The following is a 25,886-nucleotide window of genomic DNA, read 5'->3' as shown; positions in this document are numbered from 1 at the left end:
GCCACAATCTGATTGGGCTGCTTGATAATGCAACTCGGGGCACTTGCAAAATGTCTTTCTTCTTCTTCCAAGATATGTAAAAAAAGAACTGCTGAAAAGGGAGATATTTTGAAGACACTGTTGAAAATGTTCACAAAAGAAATGGGGAGCAATTTCACATTAGCCCCAATATTAAAGCCACCCAGCTGAAAATAATGTGCACAGGTGCCCTTCAAAACTGGCATGCCATCTATGCTTTGGAAGTGGTATCTCAACCTGAGTACTGTGTGAGATGCTGCCCTAAGTTTACACTGAAAGCCCAACTTCTTCAAAGACTTTGTCGGAGAGAGGGGAGCTCCCAGCAAACCCACATGAAGGCTTTCGTTCCTGGAAAAAAAATCAGAAAAATGTGCCCCATATACGAGCCATGCTAAACCATCAAAGGTTTTATTCTAACCTTGAATATATATAAAAAAAAGTTTTAGCCTCGTTTGATTTTTTTTTTTAAAACACACATTTCTAGAGAGATGCCTAAAAAATAGAATTCAAACATTTACACAAAGCCTGCTGGAGTCTGGCATAAAAATATGGTACACAGCCATATAAACTGAGCCGTGCAGCTGGGTACAAATGTCTTTTTAAAGTCCTTGCTTAGGGGGCATGGTGCCCTCCCTGCCGCTGTAGGGGTCGGAAGTGGGGGGAGTGGAAGGGAGACTGCTTCATGCGAAGAATGTAAAAACAGACCCAGAAAAGTGGGGTGTGGAAGGGGAAATCAACAATAGAAGAGATTTGCAGTAGGAAGAACTGTGAAGCCTTACTGGAGACCCCCATGTCATAAAGGAAAACCTACCAGATCCATTACAGGGGAGATACTCTGAACCCCCCACCAGAGGAACCCCATTGGATGTAGCTGGCGCTGGTCTGTATCACTTCTGACAAGTGGGGGAAGGGTTTGTGTGCTAGATTAAAAACAAAGCAGCAACAACGGTAAAACAACAGAACCCCCTTCACATGGATAACTGGGCAAGTCAGGGGAAGACACTAGTTTAGCCTTCCCCCAAAATGCTAATCTTGAATGTGCAGGGAGCTTATGATCTGGAAGGACATGAAAAACAACAACACCTGACTCCCACTCACACAATGAAGGTGACTTCACCAATGGCAAGTTTTGTGTGCATAAGCCATGATGGCGACTCTCTCGCTGCAGCTGGCTGGGGTTTTTTGGAAATCCAATTATATCCAGCCTGCCCTCTCCTCAAACCCAAGTTCTTGAGAAGCAGCGCAGGACAAAATACCTTTGCATTTCCCCAGGGAGCTGTCCCTGTCCTGCTTTCTTGGGAGTTTGCCGAACTGGCGGGTGATGCTCTGAAGCACAGAGTGCCCCCCCCCCCAAGATGTGTCTGAAAGGGGGTCAGACTTCTAGAAGACTGGGAAAGGAGACGGGTTATCTGCTTTAAGTGAGGGCAATAAGCAGTTGCTTCCCTCTTTTTTGTGGTGGGGGGAAGGAAGACTGTTAAAAAAAAAAGAAAATTAAAAGCACTGTGTGCCAGGATCTGTGTACAGCAACGAAAATGCAACAGGTCGCTGGGAAGAAATGTCTAACCAATATCCTTGTGTGCAATATGGCAGTGGGAAGGGGAGAATTCTACAGAGGTATAAGCCCCAAAATAGACAGAAAAGGAAGTGCAGCGGGTCGAGGTAGGGATGGAGAGTCCCTGGGCGTGATGAAGCCCCTCTGCGCCTCTGGCGGTGTCTGCCTCTTCAGGGGAAGGAAGCGTGGTTCAGCTCAAGATCAGAGCAGCTGCCAATCTAGCCCAATGCTTCCAGGGGCAGGAGCAGCTCAGTCTTGGCCCTGATCCACATGAGGGAGAGGTAGCACGGGGGGCTCATCCACACCCCATTGTCCCGGCAGCTCTCCTGAGGACACGAAGGCAGTGTCTCTGGGCCTCATCCGTGCCTCACTCATCCGCTGGTGCCCAAGGGGCGTGAGGTCTTGGAGCCAGTGCGAGGGTGGCACTCAGAGCAGCAGCTTGCCGTTACGGTGGATCTTCAGGATGCGTCCCAGCCGCTGCTTGGCTGTCGCTAAGCCCTTCTTGGGGCGTTTCCCTGAGAGGGGGGGAAATGGTTGAGTCAGGGATGAGGACAGCCAGAGGTCAACTTATCCAAACAAGATACACAACTTCTGCCTACTCTCCCGGTATGCCCCACGGAGGACCTTAAGGTCCATAAATAGCAACACCCTAGGTGTCCCGGGCCCTAAGGAAGTCAGATTAGCCTCAACCAGAGCCAGGGCCTTTTCAACACTGGCTCCAGCCTGGTGGAACGCTCTGTCTCATGAGACCAGGGCCCTGCAGGATCTGATTTCTTTCCGCAGTGCCTGTAAGACAGAGTTGTTCTGCCTGGCCTTTGGCTTGGAATCAGTTTATTTCCCTCCCCCTCTTTGCTTTTTCCTTTCTCCTCCTGTGATGGAACTCCTATTTGGGGACTTCCCTGGCTTTTTTCTGGCCCATGTAGGACCAGTCTGGAAAGTTAGCCTTGGTGAAGTCTTGACATTTTCATCCCCAAAAAGTTTTTGATTTGAGTTTCCATTGAAATGAGGCTGTATTTTGATGTTTCAATGTTGTATTTTAATCTTGTTTTTAAGTTGTATTTCAACCAATTTGTTTTTATATCAGGTGTTAGCTGCCCTGAGCCCGGTCTTGGCTGGGGAGGGCGGGGTATAAATAAAAATTATTATTATTATTATTATTATTATTATTATTATTATTATTATTATTATTATTGAAGTCCCATGGTGTCATGGTCCAAGAACCAGCCCAAGACACCTTGATGCCAGAGAAGGAAAAATCTTTCCCACTTGCTGATTGACACAGAAAGCAGTCCAGGGGGAAGGTGTTCAGGCAAGGACTGCTCTGGACTAAATGATTTTGGATTCCTAGAACACCCCCAGATCCTCCTCTAATCTGCACCAACAGCACCAGCCTCCCAAGGTCCACACACTCCCGCTTACCTTGCGCTGCCTGAGGACCTGAGGAGCCAGCCGAGGGGCGCCGCTGGGACAAGAAGACGCCAGGTGCCATGGGCGTGGAGCTGCGGTTCACCTGGGCCATGCCAAAGACGTTGGGCCGGGCGGTGTACTCGTGGTCCACCAGGCTGCCAGCAAACTGCTCCTGCTTGGGTTCCGGGGTGGGAGGAGTGGGCGCCAGAGTCGCCGCTCCAGGGTCCGGATCCTGCTGTGGCAGAGGCAGGTCTGGTTCCGCTTCAGCTTCCAATGGTTCTGGGTCTGGTTCTGGTTCCGGCTCCGGCTCTGGTTCCGGGCTGGGTGGCTTGGGGGAGGGCAGCTTCTTTTTCACGAGTTTCCGTCGCTGCAACTTCTGGTGTTCCTTAAGACAGAGAGAGAGAAAGCAACAAAGGAATTCCTTATTTAGAGCTCTAGTTGTGATCATGGCCAGCCTTTCTTTTATATATATATAAATTTTTATTAGTTTTTTAACATACCATTTTCAATAATTAAACATACTTTTACATCTTATTCATTTTTTTTGACTTCCATCAGTCCTGTCTGAAAATTTTCCAGTCTAATCTCTTAGTATGCATTTCTTATTTTCCCTATTACATTTCAAACTCATAACCAATATCTCATCTTTTTCTACTTTGTAACACTTCATATATTTCTCCTTACAAAACTTCTTGTAGTCCTACTAGCATAATTTGTTGATTACAATTGCTCTTCAGATAATTCATATACTTCTTCCAATCTTCTGTAAATCTCTGGATCATGGCCATCCTGATGTTGCTGGACTACAGTGCCCATCATCCCTGACCACTGGCTAAGCTGGCTGGGGCTGATGGGACATATGTTGGCTTCTCCCTGGGATGGGAGCTCCAGGGCAGAGAATTCATAGCCCATCCCTGCTTTGGGTCACTAAAGTTATCTGTTAGCAGTGGCTGGGGATAATTCCAAAAATGGATTATTTTAAAGGGTTACACAAAAGTTATTTCTTTGGCCACAAACCCCACGAAGAATACTGAAATCTCTGTGAAATCTAATCCAAACACAAAGTACTTGAATAGGTGTAGGTCATGCAGATTTATTAGTCGCAACGTTGCTTTAAGAACCACTGACGAAAAGGCAATTAATGAATAAGTTAGCACACTGATCCCCTAACGATGAAGGTCAGAAATATTCTACCAAACTCCAGCCCTACCCTGCCTGAAACATCCTGAGGCCTCTGAGTTCGTGAAGCAAAAGCCTCTCCGACGTCTTCAAAGACATCCCAGCATCTCTGTCCCTTCTTCCCACCTCCAAAGCAAGTCTTGCCACTTACCTGCTGAGCCAGTTTAGCTGCCGCAGCCGCCAAGCCTGTCTCGACAGATGCCACTCTGGTGCCCTCACGCACGGGGCGGTCTTGCTTGGGCAGTGTTGGGGTGACCCGGGCTGCAAGGAGGAAAAGAAATGTTTGTGTTCCTGATGGTATTCTGGACCTTGGGCTTAAAGGAAGAACAACACCCTCATCCTGTGCCTACTAAGAGAGATTTCAAAGGAGGAAAGAAAATCACTGTTCCCGCTCCAAGTGGGAGAATGGAGAGGGACCCACAGGAATGGAAAATGCTACACAAACAGCGATCAGCACAACTTGCAGTGTTGCCCCCAAAGCAAGAACGCCCCCTAGGAAATCACTGCGGGGCCAGAGATCTACCAGGAACACCCCGTGATTTACCCCTACTAGTAGATCACGGGGTGTTCCTGGTAGATCTCTGGCCCCACAGTGATCTCCTTCCTCCTTCCCCAAAAAAGCTGAACAACTCAACTTTGGCCTCCCCCAAAAAAGCTCAACAACTTTGGTCCATTTAACAACAATGGGTAGATCACTGCGAGTTTTTTTATACTGTGAGTAGATTACAGTCCATTGGGAGTTGGACGTCCCTGTCCTAGGCCTTCTAGGAGATACAGCTTTCAATCCAGGAGGAGCCACACCCAGGAATGGCAGGTATATGCACATATGAGCAAAGGAAAGAGAAGGGAACAGCACACACTGTGAGTGGAGGGTGCCCTTCACTCTGGGTGCATTTCAGAGCCATGAAGTACAGCCCTCTCAACACTGCTTAACAGGCTGTTTCTTTAAAAAAACCAAAACCTTTCTTTCTAAAAGAAAACACCCTTCTTCCCTTCCATACAGCAAAGGGAGTTTTTTGTTTTTTGTCTTCACCAAAACAGTCTCCCCAAACCAAATTGCTTCAGGTAAGTTAAATAATCCTGAGAGGCCAGTCTCTTTTGCACTCCATGATGCTGCAGAATTGCAGAACGGGCTGCATTACACAGCGCAGATTTTTGTTGAAGTGCAGAGAACACAAAATCTAGACCTCGAGGGTTCCCATCCTTTGCACCAAGAAAAGCTGGATTCTGCAACTTGCAAAGCATACATAGCAAGCAAACAGCACACCTGCAACACACCTGCACAATTTTTTGGGCTAGTGATGTTCATAGGGAAGGCCAAGGCCCAATGTGGGAGACCGAAGGCCCGTCCCCAAATGCGAAAAACTTATTCATGAAATCCTCTCATCTCCACAGGCATTTCAGCCACCCACTTTCAAACATATCTCTGGATCCACCAAGAAGCTTGTTTAGCAACAACATTATGAAGCAAATAAACTCAGGAGATTGCATTTGGTGCTCTTCCTGCCTCTATGCAGCATCACATTCATGCACCCGTCCCAGGGACAGGAGATGGGTTCTTACCCTTGGGGCTCCAAGGCGCATCGTCTGTGCATTTCTTCTTCTTTGGTAGAGACTTCAAGGCTGGGTCATCTTCATCCGATTCCAAGGAAGGGTAAACTACGGAAAGAGGGAATCAGGCAGGACCGAGTTCTATACAGGCACTTCAGTTACAAAAAACTGGTAAGCAGCGTTTAGCCCACATCTTCACACTCAGACCAAACAACATTTAAAAAACAAAATGCTGGAATTGCTGAGTGGCGTTAAACTGTGAGATTTAGCTACCAGCTAAATCTTCTACAGAAATTGTCTGAAATTCACAGAAACAGAGACCAGGAAGGACCCCTCCAATCCTGCTCTCCAGCTGCGCAAGGGTGGGCAAGGGCCAAACCAGAGAAAGGTGTCACAGTGGGGAATTTCGGTGCTGCAAGGCCAGTCTACTCTTGCTCTCTCTCACTCTCTCTGCCCCCCCCGCCCCATAGGGAGGAGGGGCACAGGGCATGCAGCCACTGAGCTCGGGCAGCTCAGCCCAGCCCCAATGATAGCTGCCAGCCTTGGGGTTGTAGCGGCACAAACAGGGAGACAGCAGCAGGCAGTGTTATCACCCTTTGGCCCCTGCTCTGGGGGAAAGTGCTGCTTACCCAGACAAAGGCCAAATTACAGTGAACAGACCAAAGCCGCATGACACTTCAGCAGTCACCTGGGAACCTTTTGCACCTTTTGGAGCAATATAAGCCTCCTTTAGAGTATAAGGATCCAGCCTGATTATAGGTCTACAGATTGGCTGCTTCCTTTAAAGCAGGGCTGGTGAAACCCGGTGGCCCTCCAGATGTGGCTGGACTCCAATTCCCATCAGCCCCAGCCAGGAGGGCCAGTGCTCAGGGTGATGGGAGCTGTAGTCCTGCAATCCCTGGAGGGTCCCAGCCCTTGTCTGGACCTCATTCTCTCTCCCCCTTTCCCTGCCACTCTCCCCCGCCCTGTTACTGCAGAGCAAAGCCCCTCTTCTCAGTCAGGGCAGCCTTACTGTACTCAGCATCCTTGAAGCAGGCGCCCAGGCTCTCTTGCTCGTCCATGCTGGCCTCTTCCTCGCTGTCGGTGCTGTGATGGGCCGGGCGCTTGATGGGCCTCTTTCCTGAGCGCTGAGTGCCGGAGGCTCCCGCAGAGCCGCGTTCGTGCCCCGCTGTCAGCCAGGCTTGCAAGCTGGAGGCCCCTGGCGAGGACGAGGACGACTGGAGATTAGCCATGCACAGCATGCCCTGGATGGCTTCCTGAGTGCTGGGGGAGGCAGGTGCATCACTGCGGGGGGAGGGGGGGGACACACAAAAGAGGCATCAGCCACAACCACACACATCGCACTGCCGACCAGCCCCGACTTGGCAGCAAAGCTGAGCATCCACAAGCAGGAGCTCAAGCATAATCCATGTTTATTTAGACAAAATAAGTAAAGGTGTGCCCCAAGGCAAGCTGTAGAAATCCAGCAAACAGGCATCATTTTTCTTATTTTGAGAAATGTATTGTGCACTTCGTATGTGCAGTGGATGCTTAGTCTGCGAACGTGATCCGTGCAGGATGTACGTTCGCAACCCGCGTCTGCGCACGCGCGGGTTGCGATTCAGCCCTTCTGCGCATGCGCAAAGCGCAATTTAGCACTTCTGCACATGTGCAACCGCCGAAACCCAGAAGTAACCCATTCCAGGTTTCGGTGGTCCGCAACCCGAAAAAACACAACCTGAAGCAGTTGTAACCCGAGGTATGACTGTATTTGCCAAATTTATTCTGGGTTTTTCTAGCTTTGGGGGGAGCAGCAGCTATGAATTTCTGCAGGGCCCCTGGACAGCTGGAAATCATATTCAGCTCCCGCCACCCCCACTTGTGAGATGGGAGGCAGGAGGCATCACCCACACTCCCTCAAGCACCCCTTTGCCTCCATGAAGGGAGAGGACTGAAATTTCATTTTTTAAAGAAGAAAACCGTATTAAATTATTTTAAAGATGATTTAATTTTATTTTAAATTGCACTGTTTCAAAAAAAATTCAACCTTTTAGTGTGGCAGCACCTACACTTTGGAACTCTCTGCCTAGGGACACCAGGCAGGTGCCTTCTCTGTATCCTTTTCAGCACCTGCTAAAAACATTTCTGTTTAGGAAAGCCCATCCAGATGTGTAAGTCTTGACATGTTTTAAGCTCTTTTACAGTTAATCTTAATTATTTTTGAATGCTCTTAATGGTTTTAAACTTTTTAATGGATAATCTTAATATTTCTTGTAAACTGACTATACTAAAGCAGTCCATGTATTTTGTTAAATAATTTTAAAATGTTGATGTTTGCTGCCCTGGGCTCCTTTGGAAGGAGGGACGGAATAAAAATGTATTACATGAATAAAATGAAATGAAATAAAAAGAGGAAATTTTCTTCTGGACCACTGACCAATGCTACACTCTGAGTTTCTTCGGACCCGCAGAATACATACACAGCTCTTACTGGAGAAAGAGGGAGCTAGATGAAAGGGGACCCCAGTGCTAGAGGCGTTTGTTTGCATTTCTTAGTACAGAAAATATTGATCTGATGTGTAGAGATCTTTCCTATTCTAATTAATTCAAGAGGGTTCTGGAAGCTTCTCTGTGTGAAAGAAACAAGCAGAAGGTTCATGATGTTTGTGTTATTCCTTCAGAGAAGCTGAGCACAGCTGGCTTAAACTGCTTCTATTATCTCTTTCTGACAAGGTCATGCAGACTATAATAATAAGGCCAGAGGAGCCTGGCTCTCTCTCTCTTTCTTTCTCTTTTCCTTTCTGGCGTGGTGTTCTGGACACAGTATGCTTAGTGTTAAGGTTCAGACTTATTATAAGTTACTGTAAGTTTAAGTTAAGTCTGCTGCAACTGGATTCCTTATGGACAGTGCCAACCCTGAATGTATTGGATTTGTGACCAAGATGCTCATTTGCCTTCAGTAGCAGCAAAGCTCTGCTGGATGAAACGCAATTGCCTCTGGTCTATTTTTGAGGGAATTTTATTCTGCTAACTATCAATACTGAGTAGAAATCCATGGCAAGAGAAAGTGGGAGGAGGACATAAAAGGGGCTGCTGGGTGCAGGCCAAGGAGCCATCTACTCTGGCTTCCTGTTCCCACAGTGGCCAACCAGATGCCTGTGGGAAACCAGCGAGCAGAACATGAGCATAAGAGCCCCCTCCCCCAGCCCCTTTGGTTTCCAGCAACTGGTATTCAGAAGCATTGCTGCAGAGATAAGAGACCAGTCATTCTGGCTAGGAGCCATCGATGGCCCTCTTCTGTTTCTCCTCCACATTCTCCTCCATGAATTTGTTTACTCCTCTTTTAAAGCCATCCAACTTGGTGGCCACGACTGCCTTTGTGCTGCATGAAGAATCCTGTTCTATGCTCTCCAGTAGAGGGAGAGCATGGCCATACTGGCATTGTGATCAGACACAGGGAAACCAATAAAGTGGTACCTCAGATTAAGAACTTAATTCGTTCTGGAGGTCCGTTCTTAACCTGAAGCTGTTCTTAACCTGAAGCATCACTTTAGCTAATGGGGCCTCCTGCTGCCACTGCGCCGCCGGAGCACGATTTCTGTTCTCATCCTGAAGCAAAGTTCTTAACCTGAGGTACTATTTCTGGGTTAGTGGAGTCTGTAACCTGAAGCGCCTGTAACCCAAGGTACCACTGTACTGAGCAGGGAGGACCTAGGTGTGAAAGTGATGGGTGGGCAGGTTCCCTATCCTATACGCCTGGCCCCACACATGGCAGTTACAACATGAAACTGGCGGTTTGGGAGTGGTGCCCCTCTAGCTTTTCCTCCTCTGCCTCTTCCTCTCCTGGGTGACTGACTTCCTGCCTCCCACATTTGAGAGCAGGTCTTTCTCAGCCTGGCACCCTCCAACAAGAACTCCCATCAGCCTTTGCCAGCACAGCCATTTTGGCAAAGCGGAGGGGACAGGACACCCCAAGGGGGCTGCTTGGGTGACGCATGTACGCAAGACAACATCTCAGTTTTGAAGAGGGTAGACTGCGGAGAAGAAATGCACTCTCAAATGTGGGGCTCCTTTTTTAGCCCATGGGTGACAGTTCCTTCTAGGCAACCAGCCAGGGTCCTCGTGCCAGTATGTGTGCGGTATGGCTGGGGAGGGAGGTGTGGCCAGGCAGAGCGCGGCCTGGAGGCTCCCCACCTAAAAGGAAGGGAGAAAGCACCTCTTTCTTTTGCTCTTATAAGAAGAGAGCCCCCTCCAGCACTTCTGGACAAACCAACTGTTGCAGAGAAGGGAAGAGTGCCCTGAGACTTCCCATGGGCAGGTCTGTTTAGAGGCCCCAAGAGCAGCAGCAGTACCTGAGGCCCGTCAGCGGCTGCTTCTCACCTGAGCTCGTCATAGTCTGCACCGCCCACCTGCCGGCTGGCCTTGAGCAGGTCCAGGATCCCGGCAGCGCTGCTGCCGCCCTCCAGCTGGTCATCGCCGGAGGCGTCCTCCTCTTCTTCTGTGGTGTAGTCCTCCTGAGAATGGAACAAATTTTAGAGAGCCTCGGTTGGCAATTCGCCTATTAAGTTTATATCCTGCTTCTCTGTGCACTGTGTCCAATAGCAGCAGAGGCAGAGCTCTCTTTCCCACCCTCCTTAAGAGGAACCTGAGCAGCCAGGCTGCAAGAGTGGAGGAAATAGTCACACACGCGCACAGGAACTGGTCTGCATCCCACAAAACCTAGTAAAGGGAGAAGTGGCTTGTTCCCCTAGAGGTTGAAGCCCAGTGTTTAGGGACAGAGAAGGAGCCTCAGGAGAACTCATGGTTCTTCTGCTGCTCATCACTGTTGGAGGAGGAAAATGATTCAGAAAGTCAGGGTGACCGATAACTGGTCCAGACCATCAGTCTTCAGAAAAGGGAAGTGGCCACGTTTCAGACTAAGCTTCTTCTCTCCACTTAGGAGGTACAAAAAGAAAGGTTATTAAAAACACACACTTTGCACACTTCCCCGCTGATCTAGTCATTCTTTTTACTTTAGGCAGCTTGGAACAATAACAAAGGCACATTTCAAAAAAACAATAAAAGCACATTTTTAATGTTTGATGTCTTCCTGTGTTTTAATTTGTTGGAAGTTGCCCAGAGTGGCTGGGCTAACCCAGTTGGATAGGTGGCATAAACAAACAAACAAAACTAATTATAATAATGATTATAATAAAATGAAAACAAGAGCAAACATGTGAATCTTGCTGTGGCCTGCCCCCTTCAACTCCAGAAAAACCCCTGAAATGGCCATCCTGACCTGAACTGCTAATGATTAAGAGGCATAAGAATGCCTTAAAATCAACAAACAAACTTACTGCTTACTTCACTGAAGTAAGGCCATGAGGAGGCCATGACCCTCCAGATGTCAGACTCAAATTTCCAGGGAGATCGTAACTTAAATGAAGCCTCATTTCTGCTATCAAGCTCCCGGCAGCACAACATTCCTGAAGTCCTGAGCCCAACTTACCTCAATGTCGAACTCTACTTCTCCTGGCTCTCGCACTCTGTTTGGGTCGGAGCAGGGCTTGGCTCGTGGCAACTTCCGGGGAAATTCTTGAAGCAAAAGACAGCAAATGTTCAATTAACAGTTGGACACAAAGGAGTAGGGATTGGGAGCTGTGACAGAAGCATACCAGCATCTGCAAGGGAAGGGGCTACTATTGCATAGACCCATCAGGTGATTGCAGTGCAACACCTGTGATCTGGGAGAGGGCAAGGACCAAGCAGGTACAGGATCGGGCTGCCAGTTTGTCATTTAGCCAGGCAGAGACTTTGGAAATTCCACAATATTGCTGCTAATAATGCCTGAAGCAGGAGCTGGGCGGGAAGGGGGGGTGAGGTGTAGCCTCTTTAGAAGATGAATATGACAAAGAGGAGGGCAGAACTTGTTCAACAAGCCACTGAAGATGAGTGACAGGAAAAGTTCCCTGAAAGCAGGAAGCGGAGAAAGGCGAACTCTATACAGTTATGCACATATACTGCAATTCCACAGAAGCACAAAAAGAATCAAGAATGTGAAATGCTCCCAATTCTTTAAACTTTAATGTTAATTTTGTTCCTTAAAAGCAAGCTCCTAGACCTTAGACTCATGCCTGCCAATAAATGCTTGTGACTGTGTACAAAAGTGCCTGTTAAATCTCAGAAGTTATCCCCGTATGCTTTTTGATGAGCGGTCAAGATGGACCTCTTGTTTTGCCCCTCCTGCAATGCTCGCTTGCGCTGCTGCTTTGCTAAGCTGATCATTGTTGCTTTTGCAGATTTTTTATTTTAACTGTGATGTTTTTCTAACCCACCCGGGGCCATTTGGTGGAGGGTGGGTTATAGCGCCAATAGAATTAAATGCGTGTTTTCCCAACCCGACAGAGACATGACAGGCAGACAGACAGAAAGGGGGGGGGGGGAGATGAGACATACTGGGCAGCCTCTTGTGCAGCACCAAGCTCCTCCTCTCCCTGCGCGGCGTCTCATCGATCTGCAGGTCCTCCTCAGAGTCCATATCGGGGGCTTCAGCATCAGATGGGCTGCGGGGAACTTGTGCCAGTGCCCCTTTATGGCTCCGGCTGCGTTCAGAGGCCTTGATTTTCCTGCTTGGAGAAAACATTACGACTGGTCAGGCACGTGCCTCTCGTGGCCCTGATCCAACAGCTGCTGTACACAGCTCGGTACTGTTTTGGGTGCCCCATACCATTTTCTCTGTACAAATATCTGTACATTACGAAAATCTGCCTTTACACTTGATTGTTGGCTTGGCCCAGATCCGGCCCCCGGGCCTTAGTTTGCCTACCCATGGTGTAGGCACAGTTCTTGAGATCCAGGGCTATGGATTTGGCCCTCTCAAGCTTCTAATTGACAATCTCTGAGATACCCCTAGGCAGCGGTGAAGGTGGCAGGCCAGTATTTCTGGAACTTCACCAGCTCAGCTCTCCATTCTGTCTCGCTTTCCCATCCCACCCGACCCCTCTTGCACATCATAACGCAGACACAGAAAAGCGAACCTGGCGCCCCGGCCATTGGTGACCATCATGGACAGCTCCTCCTCCGTCAGGTCGGGTTCCCCATCTGTGTCTTCCAGGCTGGAACTTGGCAGGTCAAACTGGAAAGGAAAAGGTGGGTGGACTACAGGAGGCCAGAAGGGGGTGACGCTATACGCTAATCAGAAAGCGAGCTCAAAGCTTCAGGAGACAGGTACCCCAAGTCTTTCTCCCCCCCTCCCCCAATCAAAACTTCTGGAGAACCCCATTGCACAGCCCCCTCAGAGTACGCGCAGCATAGTCACAATGGCAGCTCACCTCCTCCTGGCCAGGACTCTCTGCTTTCAGGGCCTGCTGCTTGTATTTGTCCAGTAGCTCCTGCTCCAAGGCTTTGACCGAGGCAACATACTTCCGGCTGGCCTTCTGCTGGCTCAGCTCCTTGGGGCTCTGGTCTCCCCTTTTGGTGGCTGCACCAGGCTGGGAACCCCTCTGCAATCCAAATGGGCTGCCTGTCTTCCCAATGTTCTGCTGGAATATATCCTGGAAGAGCGTGAGCATCAGAAGCCAAAGGAGACATCGCTCCCGCTCCCCCCCAGCCCTTAACGTAGACCTGATGCTATGAAATGCTGCTGGGCTGGGCCTGCCTTCTGTTGCGCTTCACAAACCAAGAGGGAGGCATTTGCCAGTCGGAAGAAACTGTCTGGTATCCCCCCAGGACAGAAAGACCAAGATTGCAAGTCCTCTGTGCATGTGTTTGGGCTGCCAGAATATATGCTTTTCTCTACGGTGTGGTATAAACAGCCAGGCTACAGTCTCTGCCATGGCTGCTCTGAGCACACCGCGAACATGATCCAGCAAGCTGTGGAATTACTGCCCAAAGAGCCAGTGGGACGAGCCCCTGTTCCCTCACATGGGTGAAGTGAAAGTTGAACCGGGTCCTTTCTGAGATCTCACTCTTGGCCACTAAGTTACACTCAGTCAGACGCAGTGTGGGGTCTGCTTGCAAGGGAACACTCCAGCCTCTAAGGGGTATATCAACTCATGAGCAGAGATGTCAACCTATTGATTCAAAAGGCTAACTGGAACTAGCAGATTTGCTTGCAACAGGCACACTCGCAACCACCCAGGGCTTCTGCTTCAAGCAGCGCAGCATGGAAGCACAATGGCCTGCGAGCACATCTCCTATTTGGAAGGAGCAACATCTTATAAGCTGCAGGGAACAAGATGCGACAGCCATCCAGACATTCATCGCAAGGAATACTGCAGGGGACTTAGTTCCTCTTTAACAAGGCACCAACATACCTGCAACAAGCCCCAAAGTGCAGCCCTAGTCAACAGACCTACCAGGTGCTGGCTCTAAGCTATACTGGGCTGTTTATAGTATATCCTGCAGGCAGCTGTAATAAACTGTGGCAAACCCTCATCTACTGGTCTGCCCAAATAATGTAAGCATAGCCTGCTGGATTAGGCCAAGGGCCCACCTGGTCCGGCATCCTGTTCTCACAGGAAACCAGCAAGCGGAACCTGAGCACAGGAGCCCTCTCTCCTCCCGTGATTTCCAGCAACTGGTCTTTGGAAGCAAGGCTGCCTCCAGCTGCAAAGGTAGAGCACAGCCACCCTGGCTCTTAGCCAGATAGACCTGCATGAATTTGTCTAATCATCTTTTAAGTTGGTGGCCATCCTTTTTTTAATACGATAATCTTTATTGTCATTGTCCCATACAGAACAAAGAAATTGAAAAAATCTACATAAGACATTCAAAAACCAACAAACCTGCTATCCCAGTCTGGTTAGCCCCCTAAAAACTCTGATACCCCATAATTAAATACAATATACTCCCATAGAGACTACCTTACACTGTGTTTAAAACCAAAATCACATTTGAATAGAAACTGTTTCTCAGGCAGCTAGTCCTAGTCTTTATAACCCTGTACCTTCTTCCAGAAGGCAGAAGCTGAAAGAGATCATTTCCGGGGTGAGCACTATCCTGCACCCAATTATTCTCTTCACAGTCTTTTCCTATAGCAATTGCATCTGAGATGAAAAGGGCACTCAAGACTGGGCAGAAATGGTGCTACTCTCAACGCTGCTCCCCATCTCAGAATGCAGGCCCCTCAATGCCAGGAGGAAAGGGCCCGGCTTCCTTCTCATACTCACTTCCACAAGCCTGATCTCCTTGGCCAGGTCTTTGATGAGCTGTGCTGGGCGCACCGTGCCAGGGATTTCTTCCTCGTGCTCTGCCAGGGCCTGAGAAGGAGGAGATCAGGTTGCTGCAAGCTCTGCCCCTCTGTGCCCAATGGAAGTGCCACTGGCAAAGGGGTGTGGCTGGCAGCAAGCACCACTCCAGAAGGAGTGGGACTTCAGCTCCCAGCAGCCCCAACCAGCATGGCCCAGGGGTCAGGGATGAAGGGAGTTGGGAGTCCAACAACATCTGGAATGCCACAGGATCCCACCCACAACTTTCCTCCCCCTTCAAACGCTTGGGATTTGGGCCTAGACCTTGCAGAGGTGGTCAACCTGTGTCCAAGCTGCACCACTTCGGACTGCAAGCAGAGGCTCAGGACTGAATGCTTCTCCATACAAAATAAAAATGGCGTCCACAGAAAAGAAATGCGCCAGGGAGAAAGTTTATAGACTCGCTTTCTCCCTGATGTGCAGGCTGGTGGAGTCTAGGAGGTGTTTTTGTCTATTCTTGACTGCCGGCAGGAGGGCAGGCAAGCTTTGCCCTGAGTCTGTCAGAACCCTGGGCAGCAACCCCACAGAAAGAGCTGCAGCTCCAGAAAGGCCCTTCTTGCAACCCTTTACCTCCTTCTTAGTCCAGGAGCGGAAGGCTGTGTTCAGGGCTTTGGCCCCGTGAACCAAATAAGCAGCCGGGTGTCTGCGATTCTCTCGAAGGCCTGTTGTGGGAGACAGAGCGCATTAGCAGCAGGAGCTCTCATGCCCAGCAGCTTTGTGTGGGCACGGTGGGGGCACTGCATGGAGGGGAGGACTCAATACCCACCTCGGAAGATATCCAGGAGGTGTTTGCCAACATACCAGCAGATGGTTTCAAAGTTGGGAAACTTGAAGAGGTCAGCTGTGCTGAGACGCTTTTCAATCTCATAGGCTCTGGGCAGGAGGAAACAAAAAGACCAGTGAGGTTATGTAGGCTCCAAAACCATGGAATTCTGTGCCAGAGGAACTTAAATTTGGTGATCAGAAACACACCCCAAAACAAATTCTGTAAATTAAATCTATTTGCACAATTTCAAATCCTTTGTTCTGCTCTGCTGCCAACTGCGTGAAGGTGCAAGGAGTTTCGAAGGCCATTCAAGACCCAGCCGGGCAACCTCCAGAAGCCTTCCTCAGCAATTCCACCGGCATTATCAGTGAGACCATAAGGACTAGAAACTGGCACTTTTAAAAACTGAAATTCACCCAGTATCCCATTCTGCGGTCTCACTGAAATCATGACATGCACACAGCTCTGGATCCAGCCAACACTGAGCAGGGGGCGCAGAGCATCATGCTGAGCAGGACTTTCTGTTCTGTGATTATGTTTCTCTCCCGGCTCTGATCCCATTTAGGAACATAAAGGAAGCTTTTACACCAAGTTAGATCATTGGTCTATCTGTACAGACTGGCAGAGATTCTCCAGGGTTTCAGATCAGAGTCATTCCCACCCTTAAGTGGAGACTGGATCAGGGACCATCTGCATGCCAAAGGGTGTGCTCCACCGGTGACCGAGTCTCCTCCCCGCCATTTCCCAAGATGCCTCGCTGCAGGCCAGGAAAGCACTCCCAGCCAAACTCACTTGAGCTGCATCTCAATGTTGAGACTGTGTAGGAAGTTTCCCCCAAAGGCCAGGCAGTCAACAGGAGTCAACACGGCATGGATCCAACCTGAAAGTGGAAGGAGGAAGCAGTCACATGGACTAAGTAAGGACTGAGCCTCCCAGAAGGACTCATGGCTTATGAGAGGAAAGGGAAAGGGTCCCCCAGCCGCTAGATGCAGCTGGATTTCACCACATTCTGAGCTGCAGCTTACTCTGTGGCAATGCAAGTCACTCACAATGGAAGGAGAGGTGTCCCTGAGTGGGAGAAAAACAAAGGCCCCAGGAGTAGCAGTGGCCACGGAAGTGGCAGGCAGGAGCTGGAGCGACTCAATACCTGTGGGTATGAAGAGCGTCTGGCCCTGCCGGACGGGGCAGCGATAACATCGGTCCACCTGGTCCCCAAAAAACAACTCATTCTGATTGGAAGAGCTGCTCCAGGCTTCAAAGAGGGTCAAGTTGGCAGCAGTAGGACGCACCAGATAGAAGATCTTTTCTCCCTGCGAGGAACAGGTGGTAGTGAAAAGGAGCTGATATGCCACTTCTAATGTTTAGGGGCAAAAGAGCTGGCAAATGGGGCAAAAGCAGATGCTATGAAGCGCAGAGAGGGCTGGGGTAACAGAAGGAAGCATCCTGTTGCACAAGGGGGCATTTAATGTGCAGCAATCAAACAGCATGGCTGCTATCAAGTCTGCAGAGTCCAGCTCCTTGCCTCAACCTCAAGGCAGGCTGATTTGGAGTGTCACAGAATTACACAGAGGACAACCACAATGCTTGTTGTGTTTTCCCCCTGTGCTTGTATGGAATTGTGACACACACACACCCTAGCCAGGTCTACTTTCCTGCCATTCAAACAATGTTTATTGGCCTGTAGATGTCAAAAAAATCCTATAATTTCTGACATCCTTTAAAGCACCTGAAATTTACCTATTCCATTCTTAATCCTCTTTCTTCTCTGAACTCAACATACTCTGTTTCTTCAGCCTCCGTCTATGGGGGCTTCAACCACCTAACAAGAGGCGGTTCTTGCCAGAAAAGAAAATGAAGTAGAGTACCAGCTCCAGAAATGGAGCAGCAGCAGTAAAAACAGCCAGCAGCTTCTGGAGTAAGGATGGAACAGGAGATGTGAAGATCAAACCGGAAGCAAGAAATACCTCCCTGCTGCTCAGTTTTGCTAGGCCTGGCAGAAGCCTCATGATGCCCTTCAGGAGCTTCCAAACAAGCCCATATTGCTAAGCAAACTCCTTAGCTGCATTCCTCATAGAACAGAAAGCATAAACACAAGGACAGCAGACTCATCTGACTGTATACCAGTTGCCACCTCAGACTCCAGGCCTGGTGCTCCAGGCTATTTTTTATCCTCCTACTCAGGCAAATGGCTCTTGAACCCTTCACCCCAATAAGCCACCTTAGCATGTGCAAGATGGATATATTTCAAAAAGAAAATATTTGGGGAGAGGGTGGGAAACAGACAATGAGACATTCAACCATCACCCGGAATCTGAAGTGGAAATAGATCCGGGAGGTCTGCTGGTTCTGTGGCTCAGCTCTAAGATCACCCCCATGCCTTCATATTCTTACCCGCAACACATGGTACCAGACAGAGGTGCCACCAAAGTCAATGTGGAAGTCCGTGTAGCTGTCTCGCACCCCCATCAGGCAGTACTTCTGCACGTTGGGACGCTCAAACACCGACTCGCCTGGCCACAGGTTCTCTACCCAGGACAATTTGCGCACAATCTTTGGAGTCTCCACCAAATTAGAGAGCCTGAAAAATTGTGAAGGAAGAATAAATTGACTCGTCCATCTTCCAGAGATTTCTCCTGACAGGATTTTAGAACAGTAATCCAGTAGAGAGATGAGTGGATTTAGACCAGGAACATAGCATTTCAAATCCTTACTCATTTGAGGAGTCACTTGGGCAAGTAACTCTCTTTCTCTGCCTTATTTCTCCATCTGCAAAGACTTCTGTTGCACCCCCACAATAGCAAAGACACTTAGCAAGAAGAGGGATACTACTTCTTAGTAGGGAGGGAAATACTACAGCTTCATGGCAAAAGTGGGGCTTCTCCAGCTCCAGGGTTTCTCTCTGCTGGGTAGGGTGAATACTGGGGAAAATGAAGGACAAGGACACACAGCTGCTTTCATATCCCCCTTTCCCTTGCCTGGTCTCAGAGAATTCGAGGCTGATGACGTTCAGTACTTTCTCCCGGCGACTGCTGGAGTAATATCTGACAAAGTCACCCAGGCGCATCTTGAGGTCGGCCTGGCGAGTCACGTCAATCACATCAATCTCCTTGTCAGCTCCTGTTGAAAAAAGAACAGACACGCTGGGCAGCTCAGATAATGGGACAAGTGTCCGAGAGGGCTGTAGGCGTGGGAGATGGCAGTGCAGTCCTCTTCTCACCCCTCGCGAGCTTCACGGCCAGTTGGAATCTCTTTGCAGGGTATCCCCACCAACGGGGCGCAATGAACTGTCAGAAGTTCAGCATTGCCAACATCTCCGCTCCTTTCCTCCAGCACCTTGGCCAGCAACTGCTATCAAAGGGCCAGAAACTCACTGCTCCCCATTACCTGTGGCTTCCACACACATATCTTTTGCCTTTGGGGTGGCATTTGTGGAGCAGGAGGACAAGTAAGTGAGCATAGCCATGCACCCTCCAAGAGGCTGGGAAACCAATAATGGCTCTAGGGGGATAACCAACCCATGTGGCTAAAGATAAGACTTCTTCTCCATATTTATTCTCATTGAACACAACCACGGAAAAAAGGACAAACAAGACTACTCGTATTTTTCGCTCTATAAGACGCACCTGACTATAAGACGCACCTAGTTTTAGAGGAGGAAAACAAAACAAAACAAAATATTCTGAATCTGCGCAGCGCCTCTCCAGCAAAGCAGGAGGAGAAACGGAGCCCCTTCGCTGCACAACCTCTTGCTGTTCTGGGTTCAGCGATAGCTGTGCAGCCTGCATTTGCTCCATAGGATGCACACAAATTTCCCCTTACTTTTTAGGAGGGAAAAAGTGTGTCTTATAGAGCGGAAAATACAGTATTTTTCTCTCCATGCAATCATGCGCAAAATGCAATTGCAAGTAACCACACCGCCTCTGCGATGAAAGGACAACATTACACCAAGCTGTGTGACTTGCTGGCTCCCTTTCCTGACTGCAATGAATGAAGCACCTAACACATAGGTCTCCTTTGGCCACTCTGCCGGCAACGCTCCCCTGCTACTCACCCACATAATGCTCCACATCCCGCACGGTGAAGGAAGGTGGAGGAAGGGTCATGCCCAGCCCATCCTTCTTCAGGACAAGGATGGGGACGCTGAAGCTGTTCTCCTCCAGAAACTCCACGGTCAGCTGGGTCCCGCTTGGCTTTAGGATAACCTCGTCCGCACTGGAGAAGAAGCGCGGGGGGGGGGGTCAGGCCAAGAACAACAAGCCAATCCCAAGTTTCTACCTTTTAGGTAACATTTTGCTGGAAGCCGCCCAGAGTGGCTGGGGAAACCCAGCCAGGTGGGCAGGGTATAAATAATAAATTTATTATTATTATTATTATTATTATTAGTGCATCTGTCACAGAACACGGAGAGTCCACCACAGACTCAGCTGATTGCCCTAGCCTTCTATGTTATATGACTTGGTTTGCTATTTGTTGTGGTGGGGAGGCTCCCCCCCCCCAGCTGCAGCTGCAGCCTAGAAGACTCACTTTGGAGACGCTCTGTGCAGCAGGGGGGTGGGGCAGGACCAAGGGAGTGAGCAGCTGCAGGGAGATTCCCCAAAGAGTCAGAAGACAATAAACAGCAGACCAGTTCATAAAACAAAGAAACAGCCTGCTATCAAGACTGTATCAGACCGTTAACAAGCTGCTCGCTGGACCTGCTGTGCCACAACTTTCTAAAAGCATAGTTCAACAGACTAGTGGGCTTCAACCCCATTGGAATGCATCTCTGCTTCATGATTAATGGATCCAAAATACCATCAGAAAAATGAACCCCAACCTTGAGGCAACAAATCATTCATACATTCTTCTTCCATATCATTTTTACTAAATCACCTTGGGGGAACGTCATCTCAGGGCTCAACTGCCCATTGAGTAAGAAATCAGGATCACTTGGAATGGTGGGAAAGCGTGAAGCACAATATCTTTGACTGAAGAGTAGGTGGTGGAGACCATCTTACAGGCAGCACACACAGAGGCCACTCTGGGCTCACCAAGTTCAGCCAATCTATGGAGTGGCTCTGTAGTCCTGCACGTGAACTGCGTGAGGTGGACAATTGACCACTTGCTGTATTTTAGGTACACCACCACCACCAACCCTCTTTAGCAGCTGAGTCACTAATAGCGGACTTTGAACCTGGTCACCTTTACTCAGGACAACATAGGTCAGGCATAGGCAAACTCCAGCCCTCCAGGTGTTTGGGACTACAATTCCCATCATCCCTAGCTAACAGGACCAGTGGTCAGGGATGATGGGAATTGTAGTCCCAAACACCTGGAGGGCCGGAGTTTGCCTATACCTGACATAGGTGCTGACTTACCCTTTAATCACAGTTACAGTGGAAATGAGAACATTTGCTCTAAGCAGAGGCAGAGGGAAAGGAACGTGAGATCCCACGGTGATGAAATCCTCATTTTAACTGTGGCTAAAGGAGTCCTGATGTTAAAAGAGCCCTGATGTTACAGCTGTACCATTCATTCCACCCTGCACAAAGTTGCTGGGAAACAGAGAGCTTCTGCCGAGCAGGCAGGTGTGGAACAAAAAGGGCTTGTCCACAGCGCATTCTTGGCCTTCTGGAACAAAAGCTTCCCTCAACCTGAACACCAGCTACCCTGTAACATGGATTTTGGAAAGTCTTCCTTCTTTCCTCTTGGGTAACCCAAAGATCACCAAGCATGTGCCCACCTAGGGAACGTCCTGCTGCGAAGTTCCTTGATGAACAGACTGCTTCCGGTCTTCACCGCCTTGCCAACCTCTTTGACCGCACATGAGTCGGGCTGTTTTTGGGTCCCCCGGCGCCGCTTCACTGTCGGGGGGGGGGGAGCAAGATAGTAAAAGGCGGGGGGAGAAAAAGACATAAGCAGAGGAAGGTGACAAAGATATTGAAGGAGCTAAGAGAATACTGCTGATGAGGAGGTTACAAACAAACAAAACACACACACACACCTGTAGTCAAGGGCCTACACATGAGTAGGTCTGTGCTAAACAAAGAAGGGCCATAGTAGAGTGTTAGAAAGTATATCAGGTTTGGCAAACACCACCCTGCGGAAACCTCCAGCTAAAGGCGTCATCCTAAGACCCTAAATTGTGGGTCAGCTATTGGGCTAGACCAGGGACAGTCCATTTTTCAACACTGTATCTTTCTTTAATAGTTGCATACATGAGAGAACTTGCAAAGCATAAGTTTCTAAAAACTCTGCACTGCTGCTGGAACTCCCTTATCTCCACAATGATTAAACATGGAGATATGCCAACATCAGCAGGGATGCATATACACCACAATGTTCTAAAGCACAGGAGAAGAACTGAATGAGATATTGGACAAAATTCAGTTTCCTACAACTCTCAGCCTTCATTCAAAAACAAACAAACAAAACAAAACAAGCAAGCAACCCAAATTTCCACTCCTGGTGGTTGCAAAAGATTGGCTTGAAAGTGTGTGGGCAATACCTGCTGAAATTACAGAAGCCAGAAGAGTAGGTGAATAAACTTTCCAGAGGATTGGACTGAGGTCCTTACCCCTCGTCTAAACTAGCAAATACTGTACATTACTTTTAAAAATAAACTCTGTAAAATAGTGGAACAATGCAAACAGTTCATGCAAATCTGCATAAACTGGAATGATGTAAAACAGTCAAAACGCAAACAGACTGTGCCAATTGAGATGAACAATACGCATCTGCATAACTTGTAAGGGTTGCAGAACCAGCTTGCCCCAGTACAGAATTTTTATGTACTCAGTTCTGAAAAATTAAGTCCTGACTATTAGTCAAAAAGCACTGGATTGAATACTGGATAACTGAAAACAGCAAAGCTGCAAGGGAGGCAGGAAATTTGGGACAGGAGTCCCTGAGGCACTGTGCAAAGCCACAAAATCTTTCCCCGATCTCTGTTCTTGAATCCTTTAGCAGACACATTGTGTTTTTATATTACAGAATTTATCTCTCGGACCACAAGGAGTAGCACTTTTAAAAAAAGAGAAGCTCTCATTCATAGGGATTTGATCAATACACCAGATTTTGTGATTTGTGATGAGACAGCATCCATGCAGGAATTAGTATACAATTATATCCTATTAAGTCTTCATCCCACTGAAAAATCACAGCAGGCCCATAACTTACTGACAGATGGTCCATGAAGAAGTTGGCAGTTAGGGCAGTGATACAAGTCAATGTCGGCTGCTGCATCTTCTTCTACTCCAACACAGCTTGAAGAGAGAAAGTCAGTCACATATCTCTCCAAAAGACAGACAACAACCACTATAACAGGTATGGGAAGACTGTGGCCTCCAGCTGTCATTAGACTACAACTCCCATCATCCCTGACCATTGGCCATACTGGCTGAGGTTGATGAGGGGAGTCCAAGCACAATTGGAAGGTCACAGGTTCTCCACTTGCTCCAAAAGAAGCAATATCCCCAAAGTCTACAACCACCCAGCCCTAGATGACCACCCTGTACAAGCCCAGAGACTGTTTCTTCTAACTCTGAAACACAGGAACTGTACCCTAAGTCAGAGCGCCTAGTTTGTATATACAATATCTCCAGTTCAAGGGCATGGAAGAGGAATGGGACAGTCATCTGCCAGAGACCTCAAAGATACATAGGACACTTCACTTGGCTAGACAGGTCATTTCCAGTTTAAGGCAACCCTTTCTATTCTAAACCAGCATGTCCTGAGGACCTGATGGAATTGCAGCGAAATGCTCCTTAAAAGATAAACACCCCACGTCCCAACATCCACACTCTTTGTTTAAGAAGTTGCTCATTTTTTAATCAGCTGTCTGTCCGTTCCATCCTGTGACCTGGTAGTGAAGGCATCTTCACCTATTGATGTCCTACAAGGGAGTGAGAAATGGCTGTGTGAGAGGCTCTGCATGCAGTTGGTACCAGTTGAAAAAAAAAAAACGCTGGCTAAATGAAGGAACAATCTGAAATTTAATCCAGATACGACTGTTGGTAATGGGTGTCTGACAGTTTGGCAAAAAACAAGAGTACTCTACCATCAACCTTATGAGAGGAATTCCAGGAGCGCAAGGAGGCAGGTGAAGTTCACTCAGGACATGCCCCAGATGGGCCACCCCTGGATGAACTACCAGCAACCATCATGTAGAAAAGACCCTAGCGTGTTTTTGATATGTTACTATTTTTATTTTATTTTTAGAATATGTACTTGAAGGCCACCTTGGTAGGATCTGTATCCTGAATGGTGGGATATAAACAACTGCAATAAAAATAAAATAAATCTGGCACAATAGAAAGCAGTTCTATGCTCACATCTTCCATGGAACATGACTGCTCTACATGCCAGTGCAAAAAGAAGCTGCGTGGGGTTGAAACAGCACAATATAAAAGGATTACAGCTTCTTAAATTTTTGCTGCACTTCTATAACTTCAGATCCCTTAATAGCCAGTGTGCTCTGATTTAAGCACATTGCTTACCTGTTTGGGGGGAATGGCTAACTTATTTTAAGCCTCCTCACCAACTGAAACTATCAGAGCTTAGGGCAGGGATGGGGGACGGGGAACTCCTATCATTCCTGGCCACCAGCCACACTTCCTGGGGTTGACGACACCTGAAGAGCTAGTTTCCCCATCCATGACTTAAGGCATGTCAACTGTTTGGCAGGTATAAACATGAAGTCCACTGGTCAACTCCTGTTTCTATGGATGAATGTCACGGTCCCCCAATCGATTTCTGGCAACCATCCAGAAGCGTCCATGCACAAAGGCAGATCAACCCTAAACACCAGATGATGAGGACCAGGAACAGAGGAAGACCCTTCCTGCCTTCAAGAGGTCTCAGACTGGCCACTTTTAGGAAACAAGCTTTAAATCTTGGCCTGATCCAGCAAGGCGATTCTTAGAGCAGCTAGCCCTTTGAGAATTACTGGCATTCTACCCATACTTCTCATGAAGGCCCCCAATTAAAGGCAGCATCTCCAAGAGCAGACATACGCTGGATTTAAAGAAAGAGGGGGCTTTGGAGCCGCTACCTCCAAATGTCAGTTCCCACCCAGTGCCGCCGCCTTCTCACCTGCCGTGGAACCAGTCCTGGCAAACGTCGCACTCGATCATGAAGCGGGTGACATCGTAGGGCAGGCGGCAGAGACAATACACAGGGACAGAGGCCATGGCGGAGCCAAGTTCAAGCGAAGGAAGACCCTCCAGGAACCGAACGACGTCCAAGCGCCCGCTATGGCAAGTTGAAGGACGTGGTCATGCCGAGGTCTGCAGGAGAGCCAGTCTTGCCCCGGCTGAGTGGGGGCTAAATTATTTCATCCCCCTTACCCACCCCAACTTCCCAAGCACCAACTTCCTTGCAATACGTGCTTGTGGGGTCCTTGCGATGTCCGTGGCGTCCTCTTCCTCCCCCAAAACAGCAGGGCTTGGCTGCAGGCGGTCTCTTGAACCCCAAAGTTTCCACCTGAAGTTTCATGGGCTGCTTCTGATCATCCGAAGCCCTCCAAAGCAGCCTCCCCAAGTTTGCACCCACTTCCCCCCTACTGGGGGGGAGGGAGACCCCCCTCGCCTTCCTGGGATAAACTTCCCTGGTTTATTTTTTCGGGGGGCGGGATCCCCCTCGCATCTGCTGCACCCCAAACTTGCCCGCTGCCTCAGTTTCTCCCCACAGGAGATTCCCAGCTGACAAAGGCGCTGAGGGACATCGCGCGCTCCCGGGCGACCTTCGGGTCCTGCTCTCTCGCGCCTCTCTGGGTCAGGCCCCCCCCAAAAAATACCCCCCACTTCCCAGCCAGGCTCCCCTCGACTCCCGGCAGGAGCCTTGTCCGGAGGGGCTTCCCTCGTCGCGGCCAGAGACGCCTCGCCCGAGGCCCGCAGCGGAGGCCAAGCACCGCGGACTCGCACGCCCCGTCCCGGGCTTCTTTCTCCCTTCCGGGCAGGAGCGCCTAACTCCACGGCGGGGATCGAGGCCTTCTCGCGCCCAAGCGGCTGCGCTGCTTCTCGGCGACTCTAGAGGCCTCGGCCAGGCCCGGGATCCTGCTCTCGCTCCGGCGCCTCAATAAAGTTTATTCAAAACCACGGGGGGGGGGGGAGGGAGAGACTCGAGGAGGCGCCGGCGGCCATCTTAGGGGAGGCGCAGCGCGGGACGCTTGGGAAGCCATCTTGGGAAGGGACGGAAGAGAGACCTGCGTCGTAGAGATACGAAGGCT

The 25,886-nt window shown here is 49.1% G+C and overlaps 1 protein-coding gene across 2 annotated transcripts; it reads right to left on the bottom strand.

Moving 5' to 3' along the window:
• Nucleotides 1-410: 410 nt before the first annotated feature.
• PHF8 (PHD finger protein 8) lies at nucleotides 411-25,886 on the bottom strand. 2 transcript variants are annotated; one of them, XM_083482791.1, is made up of 21 exons: nucleotides 24,752-25,886; nucleotides 22,838-22,923; nucleotides 21,402-21,522; nucleotides 19,731-19,891; nucleotides 18,655-18,796; nucleotides 18,071-18,257; nucleotides 16,827-16,989; nucleotides 16,472-16,559; nucleotides 15,680-15,786; nucleotides 15,484-15,575; nucleotides 14,836-14,925; nucleotides 12,997-13,218; nucleotides 12,703-12,800; nucleotides 12,122-12,291; nucleotides 11,175-11,260; nucleotides 10,067-10,200; nucleotides 6,720-6,991; nucleotides 5,720-5,815; nucleotides 4,308-4,417; nucleotides 2,990-3,362; nucleotides 411-2,085 (listed from the first exon to the last, which is right to left on the bottom strand). In XM_083482791.1, exons 1-21 carry the CDS (start codon nucleotides 24,847-24,849, stop codon nucleotides 1,997-1,999), a joined length of 2,985 nt encoding a protein of 994 aa, XP_083338917.1. In that variant the 5' UTR covers nucleotides 24,850-25,886; the 3' UTR covers nucleotides 411-1,996. The 2 variants fall into 2 exon arrangements, with proteins under 2 accessions (XP_083338917.1, XP_083338916.1); XM_083482790.1 differs by having other exon boundaries at nucleotides 12,122-12,294; nucleotides 24,752-25,859.

This window comes from Podarcis liolepis (assembly GCF_965112155.1).
Source record: "Podarcis liolepis genome assembly, chromosome: 17".
NCBI classification, from domain to species: Eukaryota; Metazoa; Chordata; class Lepidosauria; order Squamata; family Lacertidae; genus Podarcis; species Podarcis liolepis.
Note: the sequence above shows the minus strand (reverse complement) of the source record. Positions and strands in the feature narration are given on the sequence as shown.